Below are 24,011 nucleotides of genomic sequence, written 5' to 3'. Positions count from 1 at the left end.
CACATTGCGGACCGCGGCCCATAGTTTGACAAATGGTGACCTGCATGCTGCCATATTAAGGCCTTTTTACGGTGTGCTTTAGCCGGGTTTGTATTATGTATCTCTTTTTATTTATTTTTTTCGTGATAACTGCTGAATAGTGTGATCCAGCCAGTGATTTCAAATACATATCTACTTCAATGATTGGTTGAAAATAATGCTTAGGTCATTTATGGTGGACAAATGGAGAAATATTACATTTAATGTCCTGAGTGTAATATATTCCTTAAGGTAGCTCAAAATGATGACATACACCAGTATACCCGTAGGTCTAATTTTTGCAAATGTGATATCTCCAACATATCTCTGGGCTAGAAACAGTCACTTGGACTCAAATAATAACTTGTAAGATTTTGATGGTCAAAGGTCAAGGTCACTGTGACCTTATGTACATCCCATTGTGGTGAATAAACCTCTAAAAATCCCTGAAATAATTGCAAATGTGATACAAACATTCACACTGGCCCTTTCTGAAACCAATCCCTACCAACTCCCCTAAGTTACGGTGTGCACTCAGGTGGGAATCACCCTTACGGCTAAATCGAGTTCTCCATGTAAATGGGAAAATGTTGGAGTTTTGGGTGCTATAGGCTAGTTGGAACTGCTCACCTCAATGAACTATGCTAAGCTATGCTAACAGTGGGTGCTTCAGACTGAGGTACTGCACACACAGAGATGAGAAGGGTATGTATCATCTAATCTAACTCTGGCAGAGAAAATAAGATAATTTCCCAAAATGTTGGCGTGTTCCTTTAACTAGGGAGAGTGTAGCTAGTTTCGGAAAGGGCCTTTCACTCACATATAACAAATTAATTTGAATTTGATGGTCAAAGGTCATAGGTCAGGGTCATTGTGACCTCACATTCTTGTGAGGAATGCCTATAGGAAGTTTTTTTATTCTTTCAAATTCGGCACACAGTCACTTACACTCAAAGATGAACTGATTAGATTTGAGTGGTCAATGTTACTGTGATCTCTCAAAAAACAACATGGGCCTACTGTATTTTTACAATATCCTGGAAACACCTTGAGGGAGTTATTTCAAATTTAGCACAACTTAGGCCTAGGCCCTGTACACACATAACCAGATATTTTATGTTTGGGTCTTTCGTCCACACATAAACAGTGTTTTAGCCCACACAGATATTTTTTTTAAAACCTTCTAAAGAGAATGCTGGTTTACTTGGATCTGTGGACATCCAAAATGGAGATTTTTACAAAGAAGTATATACGTATATATACTCTTTTGATCCCGTGAGGGAAATTTGGTCTGCATTTATCCCAAATTAGTGAAACACACAGCACACAGTGAACACACATAACAGTGAGGTGAAGCACACACTAATCCCGACGCAGTGAGCTGCCTGCTACAGCGGCGCTCGGGGAGCAGTGAGGGGTTAGGTGTCTTGCTCAAGGGCACTTCAGCCGTTCCTACTGGTCGGGGTTCGAACCGGCAACCCTTCGGTTACAAGGCCGAAGCACTAACCAGTAGGCCACGGCTGCCCCCGTGGACAAGGACATGATGGTTACCCCGTGGACAAGGACATGATGGTTACTATGGATGGGTATTGGGTGTTCGTATATAGCAAGTCAGTCAGTACTCTCCTGGGCTTTACTTGTTTTGTAGCCTACTGTACCTCGATGTCCATCCATCGTAAAAACATGTCTGTAGACCCTGCTTATTAGTACAAGTTGTTTTAAAGCAGAGACTCTGATATGGTATAACCACCTAGCTTCATATTAGGTTCCCACAAGGAAATCTGTCTGAAACATTGAAAACATGATAATGTACATTACTTGTGAATCTGTTTCCATTGCATGCCACATGACCAGTGGTTAAAGTGGGATTTGGCAGGTGGGGGAACCCTAAAATCCAGTGTCGGTGCAACGGGGAAAAATGATTCACCGTTGGACAACATATTGAGTATCGTGGTGTAGCAATACTTTTTGGACAAGAATTGATAGCTTCTTGGTCACCTCTGTACACACGAAAATTAACTCCCCAATTATTTTAACAATATAATCGCGCTGTATCGTTGGTATGAAAGAATATATATTTATTATTAAATTATCCGAGGTGGCGGAACTGCGTTCCTCCCACTTTAATTCCTGCATATGACCGCTGTCTGCTGTGTTGGGCTAATGGAACAGTGCAACTGAGTAATGCCAAGCTAGATTAACATTTTCCAATGTTAAAACCATTTATCACATGAAAAATAACAATGTTATTGTGGTGAACTGAGGGGGCAATGCCTGGAGATAATGAGTGAGCGTTTGATGCCTAATTGCCCTAATTGGACTCACCTGGGTAGGAGACAATATGAGCATGCAGAGGAGCAACGTGCGGGAGAGAGAGTCCGAGATTGATCTGGAGCGTCCAGGCAGAACGCTGGGGGAGCGTTGGTCAAAACCGGGTACGAATTGTGCTGGTCGCGGTCAGTAGGATCGCCGCCAGTGAAGATAGCTGTAGGGGGGGAGGAAACCTTAGTATAAGCCTTTGTTAAAACCTAGACCAACGCCGCGACTGGCGGGCGAGTTGGACTACTGGACTCGTGAGCCCCTGCACAAACTCCTTTGAACTTACATGCTGGACTTATAGACTAGAACTTTCACACTGGAATTACATACTGGAACTTACACACGGGAATTTACATACTGGAACCTCGCTGGCCACCTGAAAGTTCGATTCGCTGTCCCTTGCCATCAGGCCCCCAGGGGAGGGTCTCAGGGAGCAGGGAAGTCTCCCTTTTAATAACTCATTTGACCAATATGTATCTGTGTCTGTTTTTATAATTTAAAGTCGGGTAGCTTTTGTGCAATATAATTTATTAGTGACAGGGTTGCGGGGAACCTTTTATTGAGAACACTGGAATGGTGTGCTGTGATACCCGAATGGAGATGTTTTCCTCTTTGTGGTGTTTATGAATTGCTGTGTTTTATTGGATTGCTGTTTTGCACGGATTGGGAGTGAGGATCCCCCAAATCATGTCAGTTGATTAATTATAATGTCCGGAGCTGCCTGGCTGTGCTTGTGGAAATAAATAAAGCTACTTTTGTACCGTCCGTGGTGGTGTGGGGTCTACACATTCTCTGAGTTGTCTTCCTGGGGGAAGGGACAAAGGGGGTCGCTAGAGGGGGACCTTTTCCTACCCAGCAGATTTATTACACTATTATCATGTGATAATAACAATAATAACAATACTCTGTGTTTCCAGGGTATCATGTTCAAGTTGTAAAAATATTTTTTAGTGAATAGTGAAATAGTTCACAAATATAATCAGCCACAAAACTTCTGTTAGACTTTTTTTGAGGACGGTCACTGAAAGGAGCTGTAACAAATATAGGAGGCTGCTGAAAAGGCAAGCCAATGGCTATTTGGCGTCATGTTGTAACCTGAATTGACTCTGAGACGCTGCTGCTGTGTTTCTGGAGTGGTAGTTGTTGGTGCCTACATCAAGGGCTTGCGTGTCGGCTGTGTATGTTGTTGATCAGATCATCAGTGTCCACAGTAATGAAGAGGAATGACTAGAGAATTTATGATATTGCTTGGATGTTGGTATGTTGCTGATCGGATCATAAATGGCCATAGCAACAAACAGGAATGACTGAAGAATTTGTGACAATGGTTGGTAGTTGGTATCTAAATATTTGTTGGTATTTGTTGGTGTCTGCATCAAAGGCTTGCGGTTTGACTGGGTATGTTAATGATCAGATAATAAACCACCAAAGCAATGAAGAGGATTGACTGAAGAATGGGTAGGTATTTGTGGGTGCCCACATCAAGGGCTTACAGTTGGTCTGGTTATGTTGCTGATTGGATCAGAAACTGTGGGAGCAAAGAAGAGGAATTACCAAAGACTTTGGTGGTACTTCTTGGTGCCCTCATTAAGGGTTGGTGTTTTGTTTGTTGTATAGTTGCTGATGGGATCATGAATGGCCACAGCAAAAAAGATGATTAACTGAAGAATTTGTGAAGAATCTGTGGGTTCCCACATCAAGGGATTGCAGTTTGCTTGGCTGTGTTGCTGATCGGATCATAAACGACCACAGCAAAGAAGACAAATTACCAAAAAATGTGTCTGTATTGGTTGGTAGCAGGCTTGTGCAAAATTCCGAATTTTAGAATGGATCTCCATCCAATTCACGAATTGGAATTTGAATTGAATTAGCTCCGCCCCACAGGAAGTTGAATTTGAATTGGAATGACAGGAAGTGGAATTAAATTCATGTCAATTCAAAGCAATTCCACAGTCACACAGCAGGAAGAATGTGTTGAATCTCACATGCATTTGCACTGTAAAATCGAATAGCTACTGTATTATACCTTAAAAGGTTTAGTTAGTATAACTCAGTTTTTGCCTTTTGTTGATTATGTTGATTTTGCTTTTTGAGATTACTTGGCTAAAAGGAGTAAGTTAATGTTGAGGTGGAAAAGTGAACATGATCATTTAAATCAAGTAAACTATACTTGAATTGCTTAAGTTTTGCTAAACTGTGAAGTTAGTTAGTCAGTTAACCTTACCTGTTAGTTAACCTTAGTTTAAAAAAACCTGCAAACCGATTGTCTTGAAATTACAGACTAATCTGGAATAGGTATTCCAAGTTGTGCAAACAAATGCTTACTTTGTGTAGTACACTTACACTAATGAGAAATCATATTTAAACTAACTTGGTCATTACAAGTAAAGTATATTGTGTGTTTATTAAACACAAGGTGTGCTAACTGATGTTACATTTCCTACAGTGCATTTACAGAATGCCACTGCCCTGTCCCACATATTTGTAAAAATATCACATATTAATCCTCATTGAAATTCAATCTTAAATTACAATAAAGTGACAGTGACACTAACAGTTGTATACTATTGGTGTGTAATTTATGTGGATGCATCGCACAAGTAGATCCAAAACACTCTAATGCTGTGGGTAGAACATCAGAAACATGTTACGTTTATTTATATATTGTTTTACACTCTGAAAGAACTGCACAGAGATGGGGAAACCTTACTATGTACCACCAATATGTGGCACACACCTGGGTTTGTCCAGCGGTTCAGGGAACCCCCTAATCTTTGATGTCCACAGTGAGTCAGGACTGTTTTACCATTGCATTCAAAGGCCTGATTTCTGCAGTTCAGTGTATCCATGATGTTGTGAAGGCATTGGGGTTGATATTAATATCCTGGCCAGAGAGGAGAGTGCCATTTAATGGACAGCCACTAACACCACCATTTCTAGCAGCAATTAAGTTTGCAAGGAGATCAGTCTGTTTTGGATAGTCATTGATGGGGTGATGTATTAATATAAACATTATATATAGCCTTTAGGGTCACTGTCACTTAGTGTTAATTTCGCCAGACGAGACGAGAGGAAATATGTTCGTCAACGACCTTTTTTTTCATGACTAAGACGAGACAATGACGAGACGGCAGTAATGTCCTGAAACACTGACTAAGACTATCTTAAGATGAATTATTGTTGACGAAAAAAGACGAGACTAAAATGTTTTGCATTAAATAAGAACTAAGATAAAATCTCTCTTCATTTTCGTCTACAAAATGAGAAGACAGAATATCTAGCTGTTACGTTTTCAAAATATTCCGAATGAGTTCATACGCAACAGCTTTCCTGTAGGCTAGTCTACGTGCTGTTGCTGCAACCCTGTGGCTGCAACACGAAACTACATGGAACAAGAACGCTGGAGATTTCTGCCAGAGTTAGCCAACTAACTACCTAAGCTTTATGCCACAATGCTACATACCCAGAAGTTGAAGCTTCTCTCATACAAATTAACATCCACCAGAATGTCCATACGAAAATGTTCCTCATGTAATGTCAACTATTTAACTAGTTAGACTGATGATGCAAAGTTTGCTAGCAAGTAAGTGTAAGGGGCACTTATTGTAATAAAAGTGAAGTGCTGCCTTTCTAAGGAACTTTTCAAAAGAGGAGAGAAATATAAAAACTCAGAACATATTGCCGGCATTTATTTACATCAGTTATCAAACAGAAATAGAAAATAAAATGACCACAGAGCTCTGTTTAACCCCAAAATAATAAATCCAAGTCCATCTACCCGGGTAGTATGTTTTTTTCTTAAAGTAGGTCGAAATCTCAAGCTTATCTGACTGATGGAATGAATTGGTGAGTAGTAGCAGTTCGTAATGCAGGCAAGATGATCCTTCCCCGCCCTCCGCTCTGCTGCCTCGTGTCCAAATGGCGAATTTTCCAAAGGAAATCTTTTTCTTAAATCATGCATCCAAGAAAAACCAACCTGCATAGCAGGGCAACATTCAATTACTCTCTTTATACTCTCTACCAGATCTGGAAATAAAACTCATTCATGAACTGTAGTAGCTATTCTCATTTTTTGAACATTTGCATTCACTACATACAGGAAACTAGCATACCACGCAGTTACACGTTACACTTTCACATAGCATGGTACTTCAAATCATTCAAACTAATGTTAAATCTCCGATTGGTTTTTAGCTTACACACATCTCATCAATACATTTTCACTCAATATATCGAACAACTGAGTTATCAGCAAAAATACATACAAGGGATAACTTTACATGCTTAAACTCATTAAACACGCTGTCTGCTAATAACACATGAGAAACACATGTAAAACTCACCGGAGAAAAGGAATGAAAGAAAGTAAATTCCTTTCAGTAACTTAGAATATTTTCCTCTGTTGTCTCTTACTTAGACGTAAGCTTGATGGGAAAACTCGTAACTATCTCTTAAATGCGATTATTAACCAGTGTGGAATCTCTAATTCAGCTTCAGCTTACTAGCGTTCTGCTGTTCACGTTGTCTGGGTCTTCTTCTCTAACAAAGTATAGCAGTTTCCCCTCTATGCAGCGCCACCACTGCCACCTACTGGACAAATATGATGTGCAGGGAAAACTTAACCAAAAGAAATCAAGAAGTTGGATGTAGTACTAAAAATAACCTAATCCTGTATGAATGCTATTTCTTTGAGTGGGTTACATAAGCTAATATGGAAAGTTCGCTAGCAAGTTAGCTATGGCTAAGATGGAGAGTCTGTTTGGGGAATGTGTTGTGTTTGGGCGCATATCGCCATCTAGCGAGGCGGAGTAAAACATTAATACTTTGGTCTACGACAGTGTTTCTCAAACTTTTTCAGTTTCAGGACCACTTAACTAACCCTAGCTAAAAAAAAAAAAAGATTAGACCTACTTCAACAGTAGCCTATAATTAGTCTACACTATAGGCCTACTCACTGAACCACCTTGCTTATTGTCTTTGCACTGCTTATTGTGTGGATTCACACTGTATGATTTAAACTGGCATATCTTACATAGACAGTGTTGCAGAACTGTTTTTACATACAAGTTGGTTCAATATTGCAAACAACTCATCTATATTATATTTTACCACGTCTGCTCACGGACCACTTGGGATGGCTTGCGGACCACCAGTGATTCCCGGACCACAGTTTGAGAAACACTGGTCTACGAATATGACAGTGGTCCAGTCAAATCTTTTACTGTCTATGGTCAAATCCCAGCCGAGCTATAACTGTAGCTCGACTTAGCTGTAACATACTGACTGACAAAAAATCAGAATGAGTAATTATAACAGACGAGTAGCCCTGTGGACACACAATATTGTTGGAAAATTGAGATGTGTGAAACAATATTTGACTCGAATGGTAATCAGAAATAATTTGTTATAAAAAAAGACTAAAATGTGTTGACTAAAACTGACTAAGACTAAGATACCTTTAGCTTTCTTTTGACTAAAACTAGACTAAAATGACGAGACTTTTAGTCGACTAAAACTTGACTAACAAAAATGATATTTGAATGACTAAATATGACAAAGACTAAAAAGGACATTTCGTCACAAGACTAAGACTAAATTAAAAATAGATGACACAATTAACACTAATTTGCGCTCTTTGCCAAATGGAGTTGGCATACCACAACAGCAGTGGGAGCATCTGAAACGGGGGTGGCACCCCCAGCTGCTAGATCGCGCTAATGGTAACAAGCAGATTGCAGTAGTAGCTTTTAACATTTTGTCTAACGTTAGCTAACTCACGAGTCACAACTTAACGTTAACTCAGGCTGTGGTCGTTTTACGAGTCAAATACATAACATTAGACTAACGTTATCCAGCTTATAGTATCATGATTCAGTATGCTAGTTCGCCAATGTCAACTAATGGCCACCTTACACCAAACAACTTTGACAAGATTCTTGAAAGAGTCTTTTAACTAATAATTACTTTTGAGTAATTCATCCTTTACTCAAACGACTCCAATCTTTCAAGAATCTTTCCCATAATTGTCAAAGTTGTTTAGTGTAAGGAGGCCATAAAGGAGCGAAGCAATGTCCAGGCAAGGGTTGCACATAAGCTGGTGCGCAGTGCTCATGAATGAATGAATGTTGGGACTGTAAAACTGAAAACAGGAATTTTATTTTGTGTTGAACACTCAAGAATGTCTATACTGTGCACTGCAGTGTTTTTTTTTTTTTTGCACTACAACTTTTTCATTTTTTGAACAAGAGTTATGTTGGTACTGTAAAAGAGTAAACAGGCTGGTACGACAGAGTATTAGGGCCACACATTAAGAAAAAAAATATTTTTGCCATGGCAAGATTAAACTTGACATGTTGACTTTAAAATTGACATTAAACTCGACGTTTCGAGAATAAAGTTGAAATGTCATGTCAACTTTAATCTCGACGTGTCGACTTTAAAGTCGCCATGTCGACATTAAACTCCACATTTCGAGAATAAAGTTGAAATATCATATATCATATTGCCGTCATCGTGAAGCGTGTATCTCGCGATTATGGAAACACCATGCACTATAACTGTAAAGTAAACGTGTGACCGCGTACATCCCATGCACTATGCCATTTATATAGCTAGAATAACGCATGTTTCCAATGATATAATGTTTCTGTATCGTCTAATTATCGTCTAATGGCATCAAAAAAGTTTACCTGAAATGAAGTGTTGGGTCTTCTATTCGCGGACCCTGATTCTGAAGGGGAATATCTGCCTTCAGAAAATGACGGTGATTCGTTTAGTGAGGCTTCAGATGCGTCCCTGCCTTGCAATGATGCAGCTGGACAAAGTGAGAGTTTAGCTTACACCAAGCACAAACGTTGAATCGTTTGCCCAATGTCAGTGGTGGGAATAATGTTTCACGGGGTCGGAGTGTTCATCGGGAAGTTAGCAGGGTGTTAGTGGTGTGGCGAACGAGGCTGGAGGTAGCCTAATGTCCATGTAGCGAGCGCTAGCTTCTGTCTTCTGACCGTGTGCCTCTCCGCAATCGCGGCGACAGTAACGTGGTGGAGCCTTTGTCTAATGCCACTGGGTATGTTAGACGAGGTCGAAGTGCTCATAGAACAGTTAGGGGGGAACGTAGAGGCAGTGTGGCGAGTCGCAATGAGAATGACATTAGGCCTAGTCCGAGCTGCGCAACTTCTCTCCACTCGACGCGAGCGCGAGGCAGATCTGGCTATGTTGCTCGCAGCAGGAGCAGAGGTGGTGACACGGGGCAGGAGAGCCATTATATGCATAGTCTATCACAAGATGATGGGAACGCCGGCCCTGTATGGATAGGATATGGATAGTCATTATCTCTACAGCAAAAGGCCTGCTACATAAAAAAAAAAATTGTCAGCCATTTATTAGTAATGATTTACACTGTTGATTTGCTATCTATTTCCCTGACCATTTAGGACATACACTATGTGTTCTTTTTTGTGTGTTCATGTCCTTGTGATGTGTGTGTCTTTGTCAGCTAAGAAAAAAAACAACAACAAAAAACATCAACAAAAACAACAAAAAGAAAACAAATACTAACATTGTCTCTTGTCTTGTCATCTCACTCCTGATCTGTGCCTTGCCGTGGCAGTGAGCTTTTGAACTAAACAGGTCTTGTCTACTTGTGTTTGTGTGTCATCTGAATAATATATATGTGCCCCATACATGGAATCAGAGTGCCTACTGTATGTAGTAAATGGAAAATCTCTACAGCAAAAGGCCAGCCTATCGCTACATGCATTTGGTTTGTTTCTGCCATTTATTAGTAATGATTTACACAGTTTGTTTACTACTTAGTATTTACCTGAGCATTCAGTATTGTGCAATATAGCATACATAAGGTGAGGGACATTTTGGGGGGAAAGAAGTGGTGCATTTTATCATTCAAACATGCGACTTTTCATGAAAATTCTATAATCCAAAATGGCCGCCACCATGTGACATCATAATATGCAAATTAGATATAAACATTTAATCCCTTCATAAACTTTGGGTCATCCTTAATATTTCTCTAATTTACAGAAAGTCTATCTCTTATCACTTTTAAGATATAGCCTTTTGAAATGAAGATGTCAAAATCGAACGTTTCGGAAAAAAAAACCTCTGGCGCCTAAAGGGTTAACTGCTTTTCCATTTCTCATCTGCATAAAATATAGTAGGCCTAGGCTATAAACATAGATATGTGTGCATTTACTTAGAATAAATGGGGTTGCCTGGTGTGGAGGACAGCTTCATTCGTCCCTCCATAGACAGCAATAGCCTAGGCTGTTTGGCATCCATTACAAACAAACATGCAATTTGAAAGTCTGGAATTGGGGAGAGCATTTAGTATGCCTAGTCTAGTGCATGAAGTCGAACCTTTAGATGAAAAACACTCTTTAATATTAGGCCTACAATATAGACCGCTAATGAAGTTTACTTTTGACCATCGCATTTATCGCCTGTAACTCCGTGATCAAAGGACGTAACAGGAAAGTATTTGGCTGAGCAACGGAGGTTAGTATTGTTCACAATATGATATATGGCTATCGTTGTTGCACTGGAAGAAAACTGGAATGTTTCATTCATCCTCCTTTTCAATCGTCCCGATTGTACCCTACTTTGGAGCAGTCGTTCTCTCTCCAAACTAACTTTATTCTCAAAATGTTGAGTTTAATGTCGACACGTCAAGATTAAAGTCGACATCACATTTCAACTTTATTCTCTAAATGTCGAGTTTAATCTCGTCATGGCAAAAATATTTTTTTCTTCATGTGTGGCCCTAATACTCCGTTGTAGGCTGGCCTTTCATTTTGTATAACAGTACAAATGTTTTATTTATTTTATTTTGTGTAAAGCAGAAGATTTTTTGCTGTGCAAAACTGTTTAATAAAGTATATTATTGAGGATCGTTTGGTATTTATTTGAGATACATTAAGTTTTTTATTAATCGAGCAACAAAAAAATAATCATTAGATTAATTATCTAATTCGTCAACTAATCGAACCGTTTACCCCCAGCCCTACCTGCCTCTGCTTCTAATACCCATCTCACAACATTTCGAAACCAAATTCCGCCGGTTAGAGAGAAGGGGGTCGCGAGACTTGGCCCATGTATTTTTTTTGGGGGGGGGGGGGGGGGGGGGGGGGTAATTATGCAGGTGGAGAGTTGTTCTGATGGTTCTACAACACTTTCTGGGTCGTTTAGTGGGTGCTTCGTCTCCCCCTATCGCTTCTCCGCGGATAAACCGAATATGCAACTTTCTGTTCCCGGTCCGAGGAAATCTGGATGTGACTCAGCGGAAGTATCCAATTGCCGACTTGGCTTTGTTGCTGTTGAAATTGTAAGTAGCCTACCCTTGGGTGAACATCGTTTTTTATAGTCTCTTGAACAATGTGTTTGCTCGTCGACCATTTTATTGTGAGCCCTGTATGTGTTTAGCTTGGTTTCTTGATGCTAGCTCGTTAGCTAATGGGGGTTTAGCTTAGCAGTCACTTGCTACTGAAGCTGCAGGGGGAGCTATGTCGTGAAAAATGCGAGCCCAAATCAGGCGAAAACCCAGAAACAGCGAAGGAATCACCAGACCTGCATAGTGCTTCTTTAATAAGTGATGCTGACCTGCCAGTTGGTGAAACTACACTTTAATGATCCTTGTGGGTTTGTGTCCAGGTAAACAAATTAAGTTGCGCAGGAACTGCTTTAGCGCAGGGCAAACTTTACGCACCGACCGACAGCTTGCCGATATGCTCTGCGTCTCCAACACTACAAAAACTACCAGTCGGAGAGCGATCGTCGATGCACATAATTTGGAGAGGCAAAAAGTGTAGTCCATTAAAAAACTATTTTATCCCAAATGCCATCAGCATTCTTAACCAAACTTAGTGACAACATGCATACCTGGCTGAGCTGTTATGTAGTCTATATTTAAACTTATTTATTAATTTTCTATACGTTTTCCCTTTTTTGTACTGTAGCCTACTTGTTTTAACTATATCTTCAATGTGTCTGATATGATGTTTGTCCATCTGTCTATGTCTGGTGGGCCAAAGACAAATGTCCACTATGGTGTAGGCTAGATAGCCTACATTAAAGATGTATTTTATTCATTTCTAATCCACCATGAGTAATGTAGGGATGGAGAATGCTTTTCAAGTAGCCTATATTTAGGATTCAGCTGAAAAACACTAGCACTCTTGAAAAACTGGTTTGGAAAAGAAATGATAAGACCACAACATCACATGATAGCCTATCGCCCTCTCACAGTGAATTGCATGGATGAATATTACATGATTTTGTGCTTCTTTGTCAATCAGATCTTCGTCAAAATGAAACGCCATTGTGTGACAAGTGTAAAAATAGTGGCCTGGTTGAACATGCACTGAAATAACCGAACGTAATTGAATATAACCTGAACAAAACCTACCCCCTACCAGGTTAAGTTCAGAGCCTATGTTACCATAGTTACTTACATAGCCTGATCATTTTTGAACGATTGGGAACTGAAATCCCAGGTTTATCTCTTACTCTGGGTTAACATACTGTACCCAGTTAAATTCATTAAAGGATTATTTAAAGGATACTGACACATCCTTGTCTGTTTTTTTGACTCTTCTGTACACAGCGATAGTCACCACTCTCTCCTTTGGATGTTCCCTCAGTGCTTTCCGGATTGACATTGCCTCACAACTCTTCAGAGCTCCTGCTACTATGTCCTCTCTGAAACTAGTCTTTCAACATCTTCACTGGAGCCACCACATACTGCTTAGCAGCCTTTGAAAAGTAGTGTTTCCTTTGCTTCTCCCCCTCTTTGATGCATTCTCACGGATGACATTGTGGTTGTGGTCCAGTGCAGCTACTCGAAGTCGGGCCTGAAAGCTCTTTTTTCTCTTGGTGGCATACTTTGTGTAGACAGAGTGGAGGCACTCGAGTCTTCCAGTGTGGATGCCCTCAGTGACACTCTCAAGTTTTTTCAGGAGTTGTTTGTCCAGCACTACACTCTGGAGGTGTTTAAATACTGCAGAGCTGGGATGGAGCCATGGACGTTTGCTCTCCTCTTCAGGAGTGTTGGGAGGGTGGTCGCATTTTGTGGTCGTCTCCCCAGATGCCCAATAGTGGATATCTACCTCTCTTTCAGCTTTGTTGCACTTCCATTGCATGTACTGGCACTGTACCACAAGTCCATCTTACTCCACTCAAATAACTGTTCATCCTGGCACTTCAGCAGTCGTTTTTTCATATTCTTCACAAAGTGCCAAAGATCAAATTCATGCTCCTCCCGCATAACCTTTTGCACTGATGGGTGACAATCAGTTGCCAGCACTGAGACGGAAACTCTATGCGCCAACATAGAGTGGATTCCAGTTTCTTCCAGTAGCAGCAACTGGAATCCATGCATTTCCACTGAATTATTTTTGGAATCTGATCCCTTATCATACCTGTTCATTCTTACTCGTCGCTTGACTTATCGTTACTAAATTCAAGATGGCTGCAAACGCTAAACTTCGTGAAGATACTGTCTGTATAAATCGTCTTGTAAGTAAACTACCAGTGCTTTTTCAAAGTTCTCAATGTCTCGTTTTAAATGTCAGGGCCCTCGGAAGTCTACCAATGAAGTGTGGAGATACATTGAGCCTCGTAAATGGTATAAAACATTGATTTATTTGCATGGCTAGCCCGATGCCGAAGCACCACCATTGAAAAAGCTGTTAGTAGCATCGGCTAACTAGCGACAGATTTTGGAGTGCAGGGGACAAGCCGAGATGGGCTATGAGACATACGTTCACACTCGGTATCATGTTTTAATACACTTTAGGTCAATATCACACCGGAATTCTCCTTTAAGATTAAATGTCCAGATTGTGCGTTTTCATGAGTTTTCGATCGTCATATATTTCATTTCCATTCATCACAGAGTTCCCAAAATCACATATAAGGTGTGTTAGAGTGTCTAATTTCGTAATTTAAAAAAAAAGGCTAAAAACTTAATATTACGTATGGCGCTCATGATGGCCTGGTTGTGGAGAGGGGACGAAAGAGTGCACGCACATGACAGAGTGCAGGTGCTGGACCAAATAAGTAAATGAGAAGAAATAATAAAGGTCCACACACTGATTAAAGAAATAATAAAGGTCCGCACACTGATTAAAGAAATAATAAAGGTCCACACACCGATTAAAGCTCCCCAAACGTGGATTTATTTAGCACGTTTCGGACATGTTGTCCTTCATCAAAAGTGCTTTATGGTAAATTTCTTGTTAACACAGATTTTGTTTAAAATAACTGTACACATTAAAAAAAAACTTTTGCTCTTGAACTAACCTCTAACCATTTTACTGTATATGTCTCTGTGTTACTCAAGCATTTGTCTTCATTATAACAGGTCATCCAAGCCTACACCAGATGTGCTATTGATCTGCAAGCAAAACTGCCTCTAGACAACCCAGTTCTGAGGACCCTGTCATGCTTACCAAGATGGCCTTCTCTGCACTATGCTCCTTTCATGGCCCTCAGGTGGAGTCATCCTTGAGCGTGATGGCAAACATAATGCAGGCTAACACTTCCAGCCTGAAGGCCAAGGAGGTCTCATCAATTGACCTCTTCACTAGGCCATCCAAGGACAACCCTATAAATCCATTGTTGGTGAGAAACATCAAGCTCTCAAGCCGGAGGTATAGGGCAGAGAACCTTGGGAAGGCAGAACTATAGAAGGTTCACCCAAACCAAATACAAAGAAGGCAGGCAGGCAGACAGATATATTGGTGGCAGCAGCTCTCAGGGCCAGAAAGGGGTTTCAGAAGAAGAGATTGCAGGCATTGAAACAGCTTGCCACCAAGAGAAAGAAGCAGTAGGCCTGGGCAATTAATCAACAATTTACCTTTATTTTTTTAGGTCTGTTTTGCAATGTTTGCACTGTTTACTAAATGTATTGAAATACTGTCACTGCAAAGTAAATGTAAAGTAAAATGTGTCATTATATCTGCTGCTTATCCTACCAGCCACCGAAAATGTCTGGCCCAGCTCAATTTCTTGGTTTGAAAATCTGCCCCAACTTAATTTTTAATTGAACAGCCCTGATGTAAGTCATTCCTCTATAGATCTCTAAGTCTATGTACGACGCAAACACTTGACTTGATATTGATTGGTCAGATGTCAAACCGCATACGCTGCTATAAAGGCTGTGTGTAGTCGGGGTTGGTGGTGCAGTCTAACAGGAAGTTCAGATTAGAGTAGAAAGTGACTCTGAAATTGGCATGGGAATTATAAGTGCAATATCACCACCTTGTGGCAGACTTGCATAACTGCAACACAACAGGGTGGTGAGCAATTCATTGCACTTGTATATTTTTATATCCAGAATGACTTCTAGGTTAGTTGATTTTGAGAATGATGAGTATTTTAAGAGGGCATACACAAATCTACTTTACAAACTCAAACATCCAGAGTATTAGAAATATAACAACTTAATTTTGAACTGATATGTTGCCCAACCTGACTGCTGACTAGGGCTCCTTGATTATGATAACAATTCATTATCACGATTATGTTATTCGATATTGAAATAACAATTATTAAACACGATTACTGAGTGATTTTGGAATTCATCCACTTTCAAAACCTTTAAATTCAATTTAAAATACAATACAACAGAAAAACATACATGCAAAAAGATAATGCACATGACAATTTAAGACAAAAGGAGAGCATTGTTATGAAACTGAATCTAGAAAAATAATTATATTTGGAATAAGTTGTTTTCTAATTGTTGGAAATCACAAGTAATTGATTAATTTGATTAAAGGATAATTCTGGTATTTAGCAGTTTTGAGTCCCTTTTCTGGTTTGTTTTGGATGAACTAGAGTGGTGGACACCGAAATTTTGACTATGCATGGGTCCTGTCTCGACTTTCTGGCTCATTTTGAATAGCGACTGTTTCAAAGTGGCTGGCTATGGGCATACACAAACATAAAACAACCCTTAACGTTTTTAAAACTGCAACTCACCGAGTGGTTAGTGGTGTTTGTTGATTATTAAAAACAAATATATCAGCGCAATGTATGATTTCAATCCGTGTTATTTGCTATTGTGGAACTATTTTTTCATATACCTCACAACCGTGTATAAACTTCAGCTCAAGTCTGAAGCATAGACAGTAAAAAAAGGTCTCGCGGAAAGACTACAACCAAATGTAAACAGACCCACTTTCCGTTTCCAGTAGCGCAGTAATATCAACGAGTAATGAGTCTTCCAACAGAAATCAATGGGATTTTACAAAATGGCAAATAAAACACGACAGAAACTGTATTTCGCTACGCTACTTGTTTTGGAACATCAATGAACATCACTAACCACTCGGTGAGTTGCACAGTTTTAACAGTGAAAACAAACGTTAAGGGTTGTTTTAAGGACATGTTTGTGCATGCCCATAGCCAGCCACTCTGAAACAGTCACAGGTGATTCAAAAACGTTTGAATTTCGGTGTCCACCACTCTAGTTCATCCAAAACAAACCAGAAAAGGGACTCAAAAGTGCTAAATACCAGAATTGTCCTTTAATTGCCCAGCCCTACTGCTGACACAACCAGTGATGGGCAGTAGCGCCGCTACATGTAGCGAAGATATTAGCTAGTTAAACTACATTTTTCAGTAGCTTGACCGTAGCGTCGCTTTATGAATCAAGTAACTTTCCTGTAGTGACGTTATTTTTTTGATCAAGTAGCGACGTAGCGTCCACAAACGCTACAAAATCCAGGACATAACTAATAAATGAAACCAGGTTTGCTATTTTGAAACAACAATCAGAGTTGAACAATCAATCAGAGTTGTTGGTTGGACATGTTCATGCGCAAGCTTCTACTCTGCCTCTCCTGTCTGTATCTATGGAAACATGCGCATGCGTATGGCAGTGGAACTTGCAGAACGACACAGACACAGGATGGAGGAGAGAGGAGGAGAGCGAGCAGATCAGCCAACTGACCCTACCACACTGTGGCCTTATCTTCAGAGATATATGAGACTTCTGGAATCCTCAGATAAAAAGTATGTGTTTAGATGTCTGCTTTGTAATCCAAAAACCAAACTCTTGTCAACGTCCAAGACATCGAACACCAACCTGAACTCACATTCAGGTGAATCACTAATTTCCCTCCTGCAGTATGCAAGTGAAATGTCTAGCGTGTAAATCCCAACTCACTTTAGCCAAGTGTTGTATGTAAATTAGTAAGACGAAAGCTACCCAGCTAACTAGCAAGCAGTGTGTGATGGGAAGGGACTAGCCAAGGGCTGATCCATGCACCGTTAACCCCCCAGCCCCTATTCCCCCACCACTAAAACTTTGATAGGACTTGACAGGACTTTGATTGTCATTCAGTTTAGTTAATTTACTATTGTCCCAGTGATCACTCTCTGAGCCATGCTTATTAATCATGGTGTTAGATGTAACGTTAGTTATTATGTTTTTTTGTAAACAGTTTCATTTGTTACTTGAATCGACTTGTTTAATTGAGGTCTGAAGAAGTTTTCTCTAAGGGAGGCCCTGAAGAAATAAGATGTCTTTTTATAGGGTTTTGTTTTCCCTAGAAATGTCCAATGGATGTAAACCCATAGCCATGTCTAGATGTGTAGAACACTACACAGTACCTTTAATTTGGTACTAATAACAGTAGATTGTTTCATAGAGTACTGGGTACTGTACTAGACCAATAACCTTTTTGTTTTATTTCTAGCAGTAATTACTTCAGTTTTTATTTTATTATGCTGCTCATAAAGCAATCTCTACACTGTGTTAGGTCATTGCCTGATCTTTAATAAATGTTTTAACCAGTGTATGAGACTCATTTTGAATTGATCTGACATTAGGTTGGTACAACGTTAAGTAGCTTCTGATGTAGTTAAGCTACTTTTTTAACACATTTGTGTAACTTAGCTTGGTATATTTCTATAGGTGGTAGCTTTTGTGTAGTGAAGCTTAATTTATTGTTGAGTAACTGATAGCTTAGCTCACTACACTGGACAAGTAGCTTGCCCAACACTGGACACAACCCATGGGTGATATCAGCTGTGCTAATGCATGAGCTATAACCAGCACAACCCATGGGTGAAATCAGATGGACTAATGCATGAGCCAACCAGCACAATCCATGGGTGACCATTACATTCCTGCATCAGTGGACAGTTTATTGAGTAACATTGGTTTTGCCACAGCAATTTCATGTTGCAAGGTCATATTATTTTGCTCTGTGCCTGCAAGGACTTGAAGTGGCTTCAGGAGAGAAGGGTTTAGAAAAGACGCTGATTTTGGTAGGAGAAATGATGTTGCCCTCATTAAATCAACATTTCTTCGAGAGAATCTTGTCTCCATCTCCACAATAGCCCTATCAAGAATGTTGAGCATAGCCCTTTTAAAAGTCTGATTAGGAGCAGTTTGGTCATCAGTCACCATGCCCTATTGTAGTCAAGAGAACACTATTGTCAAGTTGTGAATTAAGTCTCCGGCTCCTTTTAGATGGGTTGCTACTTCCAGAATGAGAGAAATGCTCCTCCCAGAACGAGTCGCATCGCATCTCCTTCAGTGTGACCAGGGAAGCTGCCACCACTTTCCCTGCAGTGCACAAACCCACTGTTTGTGACTGCAGAATATGGCTGGGCGATATGGTTGAAAACTGTATCACGATAAGTATTTCATATCAGTGTATTTCATATCGATAATTATTGATTTTTATTTTTTTTTTAAATCTATTTCCGATAAGGACCAGAAGGGAAAAAATTTACATTTAAAGCCTGATGCTTTTTCTCTATGAAGCTCCCCCTACTGTCTGTACATGTCGATACATGTGCGAGCCCTCGCTCGGTCTGAAAGTTCTTTTCCTTTTCTTTGCATCTTCCGTCAAGGGTTTTCGCTGCTTCTTCGCCGGCTCTGCCATTATACACACGTTTGCAACAATCGCTAGCGCTTCATTAGCCTGCCTCTGTGCTGGGGATGCTGGATGTAAAAACTGATCCTGCTTCTCGCGATGTCTGAGACTTTGTGAGACTAAAGAACGGCTGGTAGAATACACCGAACTTGCAAGTGGGATATTCTTCCTACAGACAGTAGGGGCGGGCGAGAGAGCCTTAATTCACCCCTTAATGAGTCATTTAACCATATACCGATTTACGAAGATGATTAATTGACACGAAAGCGTTGCCTGGTGTCCCTTTAAACACTTTAATTTTAAACCTGACCTTACTCTGATTATAATCACCTCAGTTATCAATTAAAGCAAACAGGGAAAAGAAATAGCAACACAATAATGAAATACACTCAAATAAATGTGTACAATAGTCTGAATGAAAATCAGCACTGGTTGAAGCCTGGAAATATTGTAAACAAAGTAGCTTAATTTGCTAGTTTATCATAGTCTACTGGTTAGACTCTTCAGTTTGTCCACGTTTGTTTAAGTTTCAAATTAATACTTTTTCTCCTTGAGACAGGCCCGTTTGAGTCTTGGAAAATACTTTTCCATTTGCATCGGGATTGAGATGATTAGAACTTAGCAGTCAATTTGAATGCAACAGTTTTGAACAAATTCGTGCAGCGTGCTAATGATGCTAACCGGATTTAATTTTAGCCAGTCGTCTTGCACGATTGTGAATGCTTGGATTACATGTGCATGCTGAGGAGAGATGCGCTTGTTGAGAGGGGGAGAGAGAGTGCACGGGGCAAGGACTCATTGAGAGTCTGTGTTGAGGTAGGCCTACTTCTATCGCCTACTCTGGTAGAGTTGCACATATTAGCTAGCCGAGAAATCTAGACGCACCCTAGCGGTGGCAAATTAATTTGCTCAGCCTGTACGTCTAGTATCAAACCATAGGGATTTCTATTGGCTGACGCCGTGGACGTCATCCAATCACAGCGCTCTATTTTGTTAGAGTCTTAAGGCGGGCTTAACAGGATAACGACAGTCCTGTGACGGTGAACAACAAGGAAGGTGGCTATGGCTAACGAAGAGCGGTTGTTTGAATTGACGTTGGCGTCAACTTTGGAGGAGTTGGGCTTGTGCTTTTCTTTGAAAGTTGAGCAACACAATGCACTTTCGAAGAAGGATGTATTTGCCGTTTTGCCGACCGGATACGGATATGGTCATAGCGCTGGCCTATTGCATGCCTAGGCAGTTTGAAAGACAATTCTCTGCCCGCCCCTTGGATTAAGCGAGGTGAATGGTTCGATTCCAGACTATACATTTCAATGATATAGGATGGCCAGCCAGGCTACATATTAGCTACAATGCAAGATATATTTAGCCTATTTATTTATGGACAACATAAGGTCGGTGTTGCTTTTAATTATCGAATGTTCTATCGAACATATTTTTATTGATATTGATTAGGGACCGTTCGTTATTTATAAACGGGATCACCGGAGGGATTTTGAGTGCTTCGATCAAAAGTAGCATGACCCTCCCCTGTCTGCTATGTAATTTCCAACGACCCTCCAGCAGCATTTTCAAAAATGACATGTCCCTCCCTGGCTAAATGTCGATGTCTTCCGCCCACGCTCTTACGCGAAAACACATCAACTTATGCTACCCCCCTTAAACTAACCTCTGCTTTCTGATCTTACACATCACACTTCACCAAGATGGTGGCCATTTCAGTAGATTTACTCACTAACATTGTTGTGGAAACACAATAAGCATGGAAACTAAATGCTAAACTCAGAGTGATGTTAACCTAGGCCTATTTAAGTTAACGACGTGGTTGTCGTGAGAGCACGATTCATTGACGCTTGCAGTGTTCGGCCGTAGGCTATGTCTACGTGCGCACCTGCCAGGCTACGAGTAGACAAAGAATTCCCCCTGTATATTCACTCCAAGTTGGCCTACCATAACTTACCAACTCTACACTGTAGACAATAAACTGGCTATGTATATGACCAATGTATTTGTTCAACTTTACTAAGCAGAATTATGCACTGCTACTTGGAGCGTAACACATTTTTGTTGGCAGGAGAGAGAATGACAGCGATTAACAAATTGCACTTGTTGCTGGTTACCAATAAATATTTTTTTGCAAACAACAAAAACAGAAACGATGGAGACAGCAAAGCTACAGATGGGCAGGAACAAGGTCAATTGGTAGAAATGCTTGTCAAAACGTTAGGAGCTAGATGTGTGGATGAATGAAGCACAAGTATGCTTTATGTTAAGCATGCACACTGTTTAAAGTCAGGCTACACGGTAAACTACAAGTAAACCAAAGTTAAATTTAGCTTTTTTAGGGCTGGATAAAGTTGACCAAATGGATATAGGCTGTTAGGCGTGAATAAAGTAGGCTACTTTGTTGCTCCAACCCTTCCAACGTTAATGGGGACGAATGTTGACATTTTCCGTATTTTGCGTGAGAAACCCGGGAAATCTCCCTTATTTTCATTGTTCAATGTTGTCAGAGCTATGGAACGAAAGAGAACGTTATATGGCGACAGAAATCAACAATCAAACAAGCCACTTTGATTTTTTGCTGTTTTCATTAATACAAAAGATGGGTGACCCCCCCTCCTAGACAAAAAAAAGTTAGGTGACCCTCCCCTCAAAGAATAAAAAGACATGACCCTCCCCTATTTTCCTCCGGTGGCCCCGTTTATAAATAACGAACAGTCCCTAACACTGAGACACTAAATTTTCACTATTGCAATCCAGGTCAGACAGATGAGACATAATTTGGTCACACACATACTCCGCATCAAGCTGATTAAATTTAATAAGGCCGATTACTATAGGTGTTCCTCTGGGGTCGAGTTGCGGTTGACAAATCTGATGATGACTGTCAAATTCTCAATGTTACACCGATCTCTGGTACCATCACTTTTGATACAAAGGACAGGAGAGTCGGCCTCCTCATATTTGGTCTGGATGTCTTTTAGCACCATTTTGGCAAGAGTTTGAATTATCTCATTCTGGACGTGTATTTTGCGTTTTCGGGAATGGCTTTTGCAATCTCTGCGAGTTTAGGGTCTTTTTACCAAATGAAAAGACCTTCCTCGTTGTGATGGTGCCCACGTACAGCAAGTTTATTAACAGCCAGATATTGAATAGCTTCCCCAATACTTTTTACATAATATCTGTTTTTTTCTATGCGAGTTTGACCAAGCTGGTGAGCAATGGTATTGTCGGCTTCTGCCCGGCGCTGGTATTCCTGCCACGCAGACATGGATCTGACGTGCGCAGTGCCGAAACCCACTGTTTTTTATTAGCACTTTTTTCCAATTGGTGTACCCTACTTTTGTGAATGTGTCATCTCTTTCAGAATTGGACTAAACTAAATTTACGGCAGGGAAAGCAAAAGCTGGCATCACGTACGACAGAATATTCGAGCCATGGTCGAGACTGATACCAGCCCGCATCGAAACACCTGAGAGCAGTGAGAGCCTGTCCAAATGGGCGCTTATTCAATTCAATTCAAAAAACTGTATTTTTTTAATTGAATTGAATTTTCTCTATGCAGGCATAGGGACATATAAGACAGGACACAACATATAAGACAGGACAAAAGAAAGAACAGGACCGACAGGAGTTCAAAAGTTCAAGTTCAAAAGGCGAATAGGCTCAAAAGTAAAGGTGGCCTTCCTCCTGTTAGTCCTAGCCAGAGGACAGCGCAGACGCCTTCCAGAGGGCAGCCATTCAAAAAACCCTGTGTAGGACATGGGTAGAATCTTCTAAGATGCAGTTGGCTTTCCTTAATGTTGCCTAGTCGTGCAGTGATGTCAGAGACTGAAGAGGGTGGCCAATGATTTTAGAACATGTGTTCACAATGCTCTGGAGGTGTTTCTTATTTTTGACTGAGAGGGAGTGAAACCAGCACATGGATGAAAAGGTCAGTATTCTTTCAATAAATTCAATAAATGCGGTTGTGTGTTTCAGGGAGGGCAGAATGTTGGCGTCTCCGACAGAGATGCAGAGCTGGAGGATGGTGCATGTGGATTTTGAGGACATACGTTCAAAGGATTTACCGTCGTGGATGCAACATGGCTCTGGGGCAGCATGTTCAGTGTTGCTAGCAGATGAGCTGAGCTTGACAGGGGCAGCTTGTGTGGAGGGTGAAGGTGCCTGTTTTTTAATGAGCCACTTATGCATTTTTTAATAAAACTGGTATTATAACGATTGTGCTTGTCTAATTATTACTTATCCCAAAGCCAACTTTATTGACTTCAGTGTCAACTTCAGTGACTAGAGATCTAGCAATTTATATGTGACTAGCAGCTAAGCAGCCTGAAGTTGACCATCTATGTTACCCAGCGAATTAATAGCCTGCTAAAATGACAAAAAAGGTGCAAACAAAACTTAACTGTTCAACCACAAGACTTTCAGGAAAAGCTTATAAGAACACACTAGCATTAAATGAGAAAAGAACAAAGTTGTGAGCAGTGAACATTTTAACATGAGCTGCCAACAGATTCAAAATCTATCGTCTGTGTGCAGATCAGAGTGAACTGTGACTGCTGCGCTCTCTGGTTGTTAATGTAGCGGCAGCAGAGTGACAGGCCCCCACTCAAAACGGCCAATAGAAAAGCAATAGGTACATTTCTTTTAATGAACGTTCTGATTATGAACCTTGATTGGAAGGAGAAGAACACAAGACATCACCTTAGGTCAGAATTTTTCAGATGGACAGATCATTTCTCCAGGGGAGACAGAGCTTATCCT

General features: G+C 40.5%; 1 protein-coding gene and 1 long non-coding RNA gene across 2 annotated transcripts in view; one reads left to right on the top strand and one right to left on the bottom strand.

Moving 5' to 3' along the window:
• The window catches only part of LOC121689826 (C-type mannose receptor 2-like), a 69,556-nt gene that overhangs the window by 38,830 nt on the left and 6,715 nt on the right, over nt 1-24,011 (bottom strand). The window contains exons 2-4 of the mRNA XM_042070055.1: nt 21,201-21,207; nt 2,891-2,905; nt 2,344-2,503 (exon numbers count right to left, since the gene is read on the bottom strand). Coding sequence (XP_041925989.1) covers nt 2,344-2,503; nt 2,891-2,905; nt 21,201 — 176 coding nt within the window. The 5' untranslated portion in view covers nt 21,202-21,207. The remainder of the gene's footprint in view (nt 1-2,343; nt 2,504-2,890; nt 2,906-21,200; nt 21,208-24,011) is intronic.
• On the top strand, nt 16,631-23,450 carry LOC121689864. The gene is made up of 3 exons (XR_006024904.1): nt 16,631-16,687; nt 17,238-17,370; nt 23,229-23,450. It is a non-coding gene; the product is annotated as an uncharacterized LOC121689864 (long non-coding RNA).

Source organism: Alosa sapidissima, chromosome 18 (genome assembly GCF_018492685.1).
Source record: "Alosa sapidissima isolate fAloSap1 chromosome 18, fAloSap1.pri, whole genome shotgun sequence".
In the NCBI taxonomy this organism is placed as follows: domain Eukaryota; kingdom Metazoa; phylum Chordata; class Actinopteri; order Clupeiformes; family Clupeidae; genus Alosa; species Alosa sapidissima.
Note: the sequence above shows the minus strand (reverse complement) of the source record. Positions and strands in the feature narration are given on the sequence as shown.